The 13,157-nt window shown below is 35.9% G+C and overlaps 1 protein-coding gene across 1 annotated transcript in view; it reads left to right on the forward strand.

Moving 5' to 3' along the window:
* LOC146797509 (uncharacterized) overlaps positions 1–13,157 on the forward strand; it is a 36,985-nt gene that overhangs the window by 2,608 nt on the left and 21,220 nt on the right. Inside the window, exon 2 of the mRNA XM_085627615.1 lies at positions 1,229–3,925. Within this exon, the coding sequence (XP_085483741.1) occupies positions 2,309–3,925 (1,617 nt within the window). The 5' untranslated portion in view covers positions 1,229–2,308. The remainder of the gene's footprint in view (positions 1–1,228; positions 3,926–13,157) is intronic.

Here is a 13,157-nt window from a genome sequence, read left to right on the forward strand (position 1 = left end):
TGTAAAAGTGATTTCAAATTGTAAAAAGAGATTTTCACTTGGCCCGAAAAAAAAAGAGCAGTAAGTGTGCTTTCAAATTGGCAAAGAAATTTCGTTTTGGCACTAATGTGAAAACATGACTCTGTGTGCATAGAAGAATTATAGGCAGAGATTTATTGCGTCTTGCTCTGGTGATTTCACAGTTGCAGTAGATGGAAAAGAGGAGCGAATTTTTGGGGGAAGAAGCAGAGGCTTAGCACACACCCATGTGCTTGCCATGTATAGTCATGCACAGTAATTAGAAGCGAGTGGGGTTTTCAGGTTTAAGTCTGTAATGCAAATACATTCAGCATCACTAAGGCTGGTTGCCCCTGCTGGAGTGTAGGCAGTCACAGAGAATACACACGGTGGTGGTCTGAAAAAAAAACAGCTTGGACATGTGCATTTAAATAAATTTAAAAAAAAGGTTTCAGAATGTGTCAGTCTGTAAAAGTGATTTCAAATTGTAAAAAGAGATTTTCACTTGGCCCGAAAAAAAAAGAGCAGTAAGTGTGCTTTCAAATTGGCAAAGAAATTTCGTTTTGGCACTAATGTGAAAACATGACTCTGTGTGCATAGAAGAATTATAGGCAGAGATTTATTGCGTCTTGCTCTGGTGATTTCACAGTTGCAGTAGATGGAAAGGGGGAGCGAATTTTTGGGGGAAGAAGCAGAGGCTTAGCACACACCCATGTGCTTGCCATGTATAGTCATGCACAGTAATTAGAAGCGAGTGGGGTTTTCAGGTTTAAGTCTGTAATGCAAATACATTCAGCATCACTAAGGCTGGTTGCCCCTGCTGGAGTGTAGGCAGTCACAGAGAATACACACGGTGGTGGTCTGAAAAAAAAACAGCTTGGACATGTGCATTTAAATAAATTTAAAAAAAAGGTTTCAGAATGTGTCAGTCTGTAAAAGTGATTTCAAATTGTAAAAAGAGATTTTCACTTGGCCCGAAAAAAAAAGAGCAGTAAGTGTGCTTTCAAATTGGCAAAGAAATTTCGTTTTGGCACTAATGTGAAAACATGACTCTGTGTGCATAGAAGAATTATAGGCAGAGATTTATTGCGTCTTGCTCTGGTGATTTCACAGTTGCAGTAGATGGAAAAGAGGAGCGAATTTTTGGGGGAAGAAGCAGAGGCTTAGCACACACCCATGTGCTTGCCATGTATAGTCATGCACAGTAATTAGAAGCGAGTGGGGTTTTCAGGTTTAAGTCTGTAATGCAAATACATTCAGCATCACTAAGGCTGGTTGCCCCTGCTGGAGTGTAGGCAGTCACAGAGAATACACACGGTGGTGGTCTGAAAAAAAAACAGCTTGGACATGTGCATTTAAATAAATTTAAAAAAAAGGTTTCAGAATGTGTCAGTCTGTAAAAGTGATTTCAAATTGTAAAAAGAGATTTTCACTTGGCCCGAAAAAAAAAGAGCAGTAAGTGTGCTTTCAAATTGGCAAAGAAATTTCGTTTTGGCACTAATGTGAAAACATGACTCTGTGTGCATAGAAGAATTATAGGCAGAGATTTATTGCGTCTTGCTCTGGTGATTTCACAGTTGCAGTAGATGGAAAGGGGGAGCGAATTTTTGGGGGAAGAAGCAGAGGCTTAGCACACACCCATGTGCTTGCCATGTGGAATCATGCACAGTATTTAGAAGCGAGTGGGGTTTTGAGGTTTCAGTCTGTAATGCAAATACATTCAGCATCACTAAGGCTGGTTGCCCTTGCTGGAGTGAAGGCAGTCACCGAGGATGCACATGGTGGTGGTCTGAAAAAACAGCTTGGTTTCATAATGTGACAGTTTGTAAAAGAGATTTTCACTTGCCCAAAAAAAAGAGCAGTTTGTGTGCATTCAAATTGGCAAAGAAATTTCGTTTTGTGACTATTGTGAAAAGAAATGTAGTAATATATTTAAATACAATAAAGGATTTTTTTTTTAGTTTTTTTCAGGTATTACTGAAGAACAGTGAACAAAATTTAAGATGCCTACAAAATCTCGAGTTCAAAAAACGCTAAAAAAAAAACTATATTTGAAGACAACTGGAGGACCAAAGTTAGTAGAAGATGCTGATGTTGGGAAAAAGAAAAAATCTTCTGGTAAGCAAAAAAAACAATTTCTAAACAAAATATTCAAAACAAAGAAAAATGTACAAAATGTCTGTTCTCGGAAAAATGTAACAAAACATAGAGAACAGCAAAAAATGAGAATTTAGTTAATGCAAATATACCTTCTGCAATTGAAAAGTTTAACATAAACAGAAAAACAGCATTTAAAGAGATACGTAGAAAAATGTTTCAGAGAAGAGTTATGTCCAATTTGATAAAGGATATAAAGAAATATAAGCAAAAGGCTAAATATTACAAGAGAAAAAAAGAAATTGAAGCCATTGCAGCAAAAGCATTAGAATTAAAAAGGAAACTATTCATATTAATTTTGAATAGGATGCGTACATTAGATAAAATGGTTAATGTACTGAAATCACAAAGCAAAAGCAAAAGAGTAGTGAACAGAACAAACTTTTGTAAAGTGTTTTTAGGAAAGTGGATGCATAGTTCAAGTAGTGAACCTTTTTTTAATGAAGAGAGCTATTTTCAAAGTAATAGTTTGCTGCATGCAGTTGACACCAGAGGTCGTTCATACGAAGTAAAAAATGGTTGCATAATGGAGAAGGAGATAATGGTTCCAAGAGATGAGGTACAAGTGATGGCAGATGAGGCAATGGGGAGACGTCCTAAAGCCCCAGTGTACACTTGGAATTGTAGTAGTATTTGCACTGTGCGTCAGGAATCTATTGACAGATTTCGAGAGTTTCTAAGAGAATATAGTAAAAAAAGTGTAAAACAAAAGATTAAGGTGCTTCAAAGTCTGGATCCATGCAGAGTGAGAGAGAATACTGGTTTGCAGGGTCATTCTCTTGCTTGTCTATCTAGAAAAGTGTGCAATAGTGTTTTCCATCATTTTAGGATGCTGGCTGTTCATCATACTGAAATGAGAAAGTTTGTGAGACGGTTGTATTTTGCCAAAAGTCCAGCAATAAAGTTAAATGAATTGAATAGGGCTCTGTTCCGAGGAACGGTATCAGATGTAGAGAAGGTTGTTGATGAAATTCAGTTTTGTTACTTTGGTCCTGAACAAAACAGTGCAGAGAACGACACAGTAAATGAGGCAGAAGTGGAAGAGAATGTAGAACCTTGTGTAAGTAAGACATTTAATGATCACATAACAAAATTTGCAATAATCTCTAATGAAAGACCAAATGTTACTTGTATTTGTTGCCGCAGAACTCATTATAGAAAACAAACTAGGAATGTTGATCTCTACAGAAAGAGTGAAAATGAAGATAATTATAAGTGGATGGATTTTGCCACATATATATTTCTTGAAAATTGTTTTGAATTGGGTGAAGATCAGCGTATTTGTAAATACTGCTACAACAAGTTAGAGGAAAATAGAATGCCGACCAGAGCTGTACATAATAATTTAGAATTGGATGCTATTCCTGCTGAACTTTCTGAATTAAATACATATGAGTCTATACTCATTCAATGTGTTCATCCGTTCCAGACCATAGTACGTATGGAGCCCAAAACTGGTAAATTACCTCCTTCAGATTTACTGAGAGGTTTAAAAGGTAGAGTGGTCTATTTGCCCTTGGATTTGAAAAAAAATATGGAAACTATTGATGCGGATACTTTGGAAACTGAACCATTAATTATTCTGGTTAATGGTGTACCTACAAAGAATAAGAAGATTTGGCAGGAGCTGGTAGATGTGCGGAAAGTACAAAGAGCAAATTTGTATTTGAAAAAAAATAACAAATGGTATGAATCAATTTATATAGAAGAAGAAGAAGAAGAAGAAGATTTACAAGGAGACACAGAAACACCAACTGGACAAATTGAAAAAGTGGACAAGTCAAAGGAAGAAGAAATTTATGAACATTTTAGCATACATCCTCTCCATTCGAAAGAAGTTATGGGAGACAATATTGATCTCTTTCAGATGAAGAAAGCAAAAGGAAATCCCGTGAGTGTATGGGAGGAGAGCTTGGAAGCTCGATGTTTTCCCCAGCTGTTTCCTAAAGGAAAAGGAGGACGATACGATGAACGTCCAGAACAGATTCCAGCTTCAGAGTATCGAACTACAAGACTATATGCTGAAGATCCCAGATTTCGACAAAGTATTCCTTATTTGTTCCATCTTTTATTTGAAAGCGACTTGTCTGCACTGTCTTATGCAGTAAATCACATTTTAAAAAGTGGAGTACATTTACAAAATGTGTCTGCTAAGGATTTTATGGAGAAAGTGCAGCACCGAGATGATCATTTGGAAACACAACTGATCAATCTGATGGCTTGTCAGCGTGGGACAAATGAATATTGGTACCGACGCCATGGTGAACTAAAATGCATGTTACGCAATTTAGGAACACCAACATGGTTCCTTACCCTAAGCTGTGCCGAGTACGCTTGGGATGATTTACTGGATTTTCTACGAGAGGGCAATTCAAACATTAAAAACATCGAATACAAGACAGCAGGAGAACTGTGCTCATTGGATCCGGTTAATGTTTGCAGATATTTCAATCATAGATTTGAGGCTATGATATCCTTCATCTGCAATAAAAAAAATCCACCCCTTGGAGAAGTAGTGGATTTCTTTTGGAGAAAAGAGTACCAGGCAAGAGGTGCTCCTCATATTCATATGCTGCTGTGGATCAAGGATGCCCCAAAGTTTGGAACAGATACTGATGAAGCAGTGTTATCTTACATTGAAGAATATGCAACATGTGCTATACCTAAAAGCACAGAAGAGAACAAGTTAAAGGAGCAAGTTCTACGTTTCCAAAGTCATCGGTGTGGAAAATACTGTCGACGGAAATACAAGAGCAAAGAAAAATACTACACTAAATGTCGATTTGGATTTCCTAGACCTGTTCTTACAAATGGAAGAGTCAACAGTTTTATGTCAGCTGTGAGACATACTATCACAAGAAAATCACCTAAGAATACCTACAACCTTAAAAGAAAAGAAGAATCAAAAAATATAAATGACTACAACCCAGTCATTTTATCCATGTGGAACGCTAACATGGATATACAGTATGTTGCTGACAATTCCATTGCTGTTGCTCGATATGTAACGTCTTACATTACGAAATCAGAAAAAACTGAATTGAAGGAAATGTGGGAAGAGATTTCTCACGAGAAGACTGTCAGTAAGAAGCTGTACAGTTTCAGTTTGAAGATGTTATCGCATCGAGAAATTGGATCCTACGAATGTTCAGATAGGTTATCTTCTGCAAGTCTCTACTCGAAGTCAAGAAGAATAATTTGGGCAAGTTTAGGCCTTGCAGCAATGAGAAATCGGGTACTGAAATCTGTTGGAGAAATTGAATATTTGGCTGAGAATGACCCAGAAAGTACAGACATATTGAAAACAAACATGTTGGACACATATTATCCCAAGAGAAGTCATCATCTGGAGAACATGTGTCTCTATGAAGTGTTACAGAACTACATTTATTCACGGAAAGCTGCAGAAGACATCAACAGTGGAAAATATAAAGTTGTTGGTGAAGAAGGATGTTTGGTGAAGCAAACCAAAGGAAGTTTGATAAATCACCGGAAGCTGAGTTGCGACACTACCGACAAGAAAGAATTTTACTACTTGGCTCTTTTACAGTTGTTTAAACCATGGCGTACAGAGGATGAACTACTGGGAGAATTCCAGAGCTATGAAGATTCTTTTAATGCTTGCAAAGACAGCATACAATGCAGTACATTCTCAACTTATCTGCAAATGTTAAATGAAGAAATTGAACAGGAAACTACAATTGCAGCAGAAATAGCTAGAGACAGTTCTCAGGACAGCCAAAGTTCAGGAACACTCAGTCAAGATCCCCTAGGACAACCAATCGTTGAAAATGAAGCATCAATAGCCATGAATGAAGTGGAAACGGCTATGAATCAAGCTCAAGAAGAATTTATAGACTTAGAAAATTTGGAAAGACAACTGAATCAAGAGCAGCAACAAATTTATGAAGAGATCAAAAACAAAATTGATCACGGATTTCTACATATCAAAAAAGAGTGCTCATGCACATCATTTCATCCAATCAGGATGTATGTAAGCGGACAAGCTGGCACTGGAAAAAGTTTCCTAATTAAAGTCATCAGAAGCTACCTAAAGCAAAAAACGGATTCTACTTTGTCTTGTGTGGTTACTGCTCCAACTGGGTTAGCAGCATATAACATAAAAGGAATCACCTTACATCGTTTGCTAATGTTACCAGTGGAGCATGAGAACAAAATACAATTCAACAAGCTAACTGGAGAAGCATCCTTGGAAGTTTCACGAGTATTGAAGAAGATGCAAGTTCTCATTATTGATGAGGTGAGCATGGTATCAAACTTAATGCTTGCCTTTGTGCATTTAAGAATGCAGCAAATTTTGAAGACAGACTATGACGTGTTATTTGGTGGAAAACACGTCATAGTTTTTGGGGATCTTTTGCAACTTACTCCAGTTAAAGGACAACCAGTGTTTAATACTGTGACACATGAAGACACGAAGAAGTCATTGGGAAGCATTGGAAATACAAATATTTGGTCCTTCTTTGAGTACAAGGAACTTACAACTAATATGAGGCAAGCAAACGATGAAGAATATGGAAGTATTCTGAAAGATATCAGGATTGGACTACTCACAGAAGTTGGGAAAAAAGCATTACAGAGTCGGCTGCTACATAATTTATTTCCAAAGGAAGAAATAGTTGCAGAGAAAATATACAAGAATATTGCAGAAAACAAAAGTGTCATCTGCTTAATGCCAACTCTACGTGAATGCTCAATATTTAATGAGGAGCTTTTGAAATTGGAAAAGGAAGACATCAGAAAATTGGAAGCAGTGGACAAAATTGAGGATGGAAGAATTACTGTCACAGTAACAGGCAAACTGAAAAATAAATTGGACTCACTAGAGAAGAACATCTCCAAAACAGCAGGATTAGAAAAAAATCTATATGTTTGCATGAACTGTAGAGTGTTTTTAAGGAGAAATTTGGATGTTGAGAAAGGCTTAGTGAATGGAGCGATGGGAAGAGTTGTGGGTTTTATTAATTATCAGAAAAAAGATGGAATTGAATGTTTAAAAATAAAATTTGATCAGATAGAGGAAGTTAAAGACATTTGTCGTTGTTCAGTTCGTTTCATGCTTGTGAAAGACTTATATGTACGTAGGAAGCAGTTTCCGTTTTCACTAGCATATGCTGTAACTATCCACAAGTCTCAAGGATTGACTGTAGATTGTGCATTTGTGAACATTGGTTCAACTGTGTTCAAAGAAGGTATGGCATATGTAGCTTTGTCACGAGTCAAAACATTATCAGGTTTATTCATGATAGACTTTGATGACTCAAAAGTTAGTGCTGATAAACTGTGTAAAGGAGTATAATAGATTAAGAAGAAGCTATGCTCCTCATTTAGGTCAGTATCCTGTGTTGGAGAAACGTGTAGTTTCTCGTAAAAGGAGAAATGAGAATATCTGTAATGAAGATATAGAGAAGAGGAAAAAAAAGAGGAGTGATGTAATTGCAAACAAAAAGAAAAAGGACAATGAAGAACAGGTTGTAGGATGTCATTTTGAAAATAGCTCTGGTGTCAACTGCTACGCTAATGTAGTGCTGAATGTTGCATTTTATCTGGAAAGTTTGCAAGAGCAGATAATAGTAAATCAGGGAAAAAGATTCTGTTCAGAGCTCAGTCTCCTTTTTCAAAAGCTGAGTAAAGATAAAACTCAAATAGAAAGTGCTACTGATATTAGAAAACTTTTAGATGTATGTTCAGGACGAACACAGTTTTCTCAAAATGAACAGCAAGATGCACACGAATTTTTGATGTATTTTCTTCAGGTAGTGGAAGAAGAAGGAGTTCCCATTGACATTTTTTTGGTCTCTCTTATAAATGGGAACATAGTTGTGATAATTGTTATAATATATGTGGCTCTATTGTTGATAATGAAAGGTTTATTTATTTGACATTGCCAGAGAGTAAAACAGTCACTTTTGCAAAATTAGTTAAAGATGCTAATCATAGCATGAAATGTGGTGAGTGTAATTCTGACATGTTATCAACATTAATTTTAAGGGAATACGGACAGTATGTAATTTTAATGATGCAACGATGTAGAGCTGATGGATCAAAATTGGATACTTTAATAAAGAAGTTTACAGGACAGCAATTATCAATTTCAGGAAAAACTTTTGTAACTGTTGCAATAATTTTCCATGATGGACCTACTGTTACTTCTGGACATTACACAGTTTATCTAAAATGTGAAAAAGGCTGGACACTGTGTAATGATTCCCAATTGATTTTCAAACAACGTTTGCCTTTTGATTTAGCAAATTCCTATCTAATCTTCCTGAAACCTAAATTTTAGAGAGATTTGGCAAGATCTGGACAAAATAATTTTACCATTTTACTGGATTACCATTGCAATTTTGTAGAAAAAAGATTTTTAAAATTATCATTTGGCCTAAAGGAAAGATAACCAATTGTAATGTGGACTTTTTTAATTTTTAATGCAATTTTGAAAAACCAATAATTTAGAGATAATCGGTAACTTCTGCACATTTTAAATTTTGGAATGCTATTGGACTGCCATTGGAAATTTTTTCAAAAATGATTTAAAAAATTACTATTTGGCCATGTGGAAAAGTAAGCAATTCTATTGTGGACTAAATAAATTATTCAAAAAATTTTCGTGAACCAAAATGTTACAGAGAATTGGTGAGATCTGGACAGATTAAACTTTAGAATTTTAATGGTTTTCCCTTGGAAATGTATTCCAGGAAAAAAAAAAAAATACTATTTGGCCTAAAGGAAATAAAATCAGATGTATTTTGGAGTTATTTGAGATATAATTTTGTGATTATACTTCTGAAACAAACATATCAGACGGTATTTTAAAGAAAAAAGTATTGTTTTTAGATGATATTTTTTTAGAATAATATGCATTTCTGTAATGATAAGTTTAAGTGAGAAGAGATTCTGGGCTTTTTTAATACAATCTTTGAGATTGTTATTTTTTTTTGCCCGCTGTAAAATGATGAATGCAATTGCTTTCACAATTTATAGTGAAATGCAATATATTCTGAAAACAGCAAAAATAAGGCAAAAATATTTTTTGGTAAAAAATGTAAATATGTGTACTGTATTATAAAATGGTTTAAAAATATTAATACTTTTTTCTTTTTTTTCAGATCGATATAGAAAATTTTCGGAAACTACAACCATTTTAAAAACTATTTTTAAAAAAACAAATGAATAAATATTTTTTTGAGTGAGTATGGTAAGTCAATAATAATAATTGTAGTCTCTCAAGGACCTTCTAATGTGATAAATGTTTTTTAGTGTTTTTTTTTAAAAATAAAAAAAAGGTACGCTTACCGTACGCGTACGGTAAAAAAAAATAAAAAAAAGTTTTTAAAAACATATGTAAAAAAAAGATGAAAGATAAGGTTGGCTCTTAAAAGAACCGTTGTGTTCATGCAGGGACAGAGGAAAGAAAGATTGGGAATATTAGACGGTACGACAAGTGTGCTGATCTATTTTACTGTTCACCAGGGAAACACTGGTCTCCCTATAAGTAATTAGATCGTGACAAGTGGCGCACCGTACTTCAACCCTCGCAAACCGAGGGTTAATTTCCAGAGGGCCAGCAAAAGGAGATTCTCCCCCCACAGATGAAGGGCTCACCTGACCTGCAGAAGAAGGAGTCTGCCCTGCAGGTGATGGTCCAGGCTGAGCTGCTGTGGATGTACTGGCTCGTCTTTCTGAAGAGTTACCTCCAAAAAGATGACCATGTGTCCTTCTGTGTACATCCTGGAGGTGTCTCTTCATGGTGTGATTCCCAAAGGAATACTTCCTGTTAGGATTACCTCTAGAAAGTACACGCTTACACAGCTTGCAAGTAACTAAGGGTGCATTCACCTTTTGCTGGCCTTCTGGAAAAGTAAAATAATCCCAAACATAAGAAGGCTTTACTTTCCTCGCTCTCTGCCTCAAGACAGTGCTGCTGGTGCTAGCCTCACTCTCAGAAGAGCTCTGCTGTTCTGCCATCGTATCCCAAAGACAAACCAGCTCCTTCTCCCAAGGGATCACAAGCAGAAATGAGGGGAATGGGTGTGGTGTAGGAGAGTTCTAGAACTGAAAGTAGTTTCAACCAATCAAAAGTTGTGTTTCATGATCACATGACCTACCGTACGCTTACGGTACGCTTACGGTGCGCTTACGCCAAAAAGTACGCGTGCGCGTAAAAAAGACACGTGCTTGCGCGCATGCGCATAACAGTCACTCCCCGGCACTTCCGCGTAACGTGCGCGTGTTGCGTAAGCGCGCACGCGTCCCACGCGCAGTACGTGCGGCTACGCAAAGTACGTAACTATACGCAAGCAGCGTAGATAGATTACGGACGTTGCGTAAACCGTACGCTTACCGTGAGCTTACGGTACGCGTACTATAAAAAAAAAAAAAAAAATCTGGAAATAAATTTTACATGTTTATTTTAAAAAATATATATAAAAAAAATATTTAAGGATTTTAAAAATTTAAGCATAGTCTTTATAAAAGATAAGAAAATTAAATTAAAAATATGTTTGAAAAAAATGAAGAATAAAAAAAAAAAATAGCATTTAAAAAACCTTGCAAATTCACTGAAAAAACCATGGGTTTCACACACGTTATAGTTAGGAATTAGCATTTAAAAAACCTTGCAAATTCACTGAAAAAACCATGGGTTTCACACACGTTATAGTTAGGAATTAGCATTTAAAAAACCTTAGAAATTCACTGAAAAAACCATAGGTTTCACACACGTTATAGTTAGGAATTAGCATTTAAAAAACCTTAGAAATTCAGTGAAAAAACCATAGGTTTCACACATGTTATAGTTAGCTGGACATTTTACTCGTAAAAAACCAATGAAATTGCCCCGTTATAGTTAGTTCAGCTAACTATAACTCGCGCGCCCGCAATGCACTGCTGATGACGTCACATATTACATCACTCATGACATGGTCAGTGACATCACTCATGACATCACTGATGACATCTCAAATGACATCACTGATGACATCACTGATGACATCATCCTTGTGATAGAGTGGCAGACCTCCTCTCACCTTAATATAAGCTTTGATACACACATTCAAAAATAGAGACTAAAAATTTCAAAACAATGGACATACCAATACCAGTTACAACAACCTCTTCAGTAATTCTAAGATCCACATACACATCCACTCATTCACCAACAGTCCTATACAGTCACTCATACATGTACTCACTCATCATATGTACTCATACATCTATACATCCTGTTACACAATGCCACTCATCCATAGAGTTACTCACACACATAGTCACTCATGCTAATAAAGAATAAAACATACATTTACTTGCATATACAGTAATACACACACCACCATACTTACTTCTACGGAAACTTACACATACTTAGTCTTTTAAACAATCACTTATAGAAACACATACTTATTCATACAGGAACTCTTTCAATCTCTCCCTCTCACATATACTCACATATATACACCAATAGTCACATATACTAGTTTAAAACATATGTAGTTACTCCTGAAGACACTATTGAGACAGTCATTCACTCACTAACACACCCATACACACACTCATCCACCCATACAGTCCTGCACACATGCTGTCTTCAACTCATACAAACAGTGAGTCACTCATTCATGCATCTATGCACTACGTAATACCCCCCACCGTACCATACAGACACTCAGACTGATACTCAAAAAAACAACTAATAACCTATATAGACACCCATGTAGCTACTCACCAACCCATGCAGCCACTTATACACAAAGTGAGAGATACACTTAATCAGTCAGTTACACAATCAATTTTTCAAAAACAAATCATCCATTTAGACACTTATATACCCATTTATTCTTCCATCGACCTTGAGATATACATATATAAAACATATTTAATTTTCAGAAAAACACACATTCACTGGATGATGTCATCAGTGATGTCATCAGTGATGTCATTTGAGATGTCATCAGTGATGTCATGAGTGATGTCACTGACCATGTCATGAGTGATGTAATATGTGACGTCATCAGCAGTGCATTGCGGGCGCGCGAGTTATAGTTAGCTGAACTAACTATAACGGGGCAATTTCATTGGTTTTTTACGAGTAAAATGTCCAGCTAACTATAACATGTGTGAAACCTATGGTTTTTTCACTGAATTTCTAAGGTTTTTTAAATGCTAATTCCTAACTATAACGTGTGTGAAACCTATGGTTTTTTCAGTGAATATATATATATATATATATATATATATATACACATATATATATATACATATATACTTGTATATATATATATTTATTTTTATTTTTTTTCACTGAAAAAACCATAGGTTTCAGGGCTTTTATAGTTAGCTGGACATTTCACTCGTACAAAACCATTGAAATTCCTCCGTTATAGTTAGATCTGCTAACTATAACTCGCGCGCCCGCAATCCACTGCTGATGATGTCACATATTACATCATTCATTACATGGTCAGTGACATCACTGATGACATCACTGATGACATCTCAAATGACATCACTGATGACATCACTGATGACATCATCCACGTGATAATCAGATACACCTCATCATACACTAGTATAACCTTTCATCACTCACTGTAAAATACAGAGTACCATATTTGAATCCATTGACACACCAATACAAGTTTCTAAAAACCCACTCAGTGATTCCTAGATCTACACACACATCTAATCACTTACCTATAGATTCACTCATACATGCTGTCAATGATCAATAGAACACTATCAAATATACTTATACACCTATATCGACATTACACACCAGCACAAATCCTATTCACTTATGCAGTCATCCTACTCACTTATGCAAACAATGGATCATACTTACATTTACTCAGCTACACACTTATACAAACACCACTTCATTTATTCATATAGATAGTAACTCATACTTAGTGTGTTATAAAATCACTATTACAAGAATACAGTTATCCATTCAGTCACTCATACAATCCCTGAGTCTTATGTAT

Source organism: Triturus cristatus, chromosome 9, assembly GCF_964204655.1.
Source record: "Triturus cristatus chromosome 9, aTriCri1.1, whole genome shotgun sequence".
Taxonomy (NCBI): domain Eukaryota; kingdom Metazoa; phylum Chordata; class Amphibia; order Caudata; family Salamandridae; genus Triturus; species Triturus cristatus.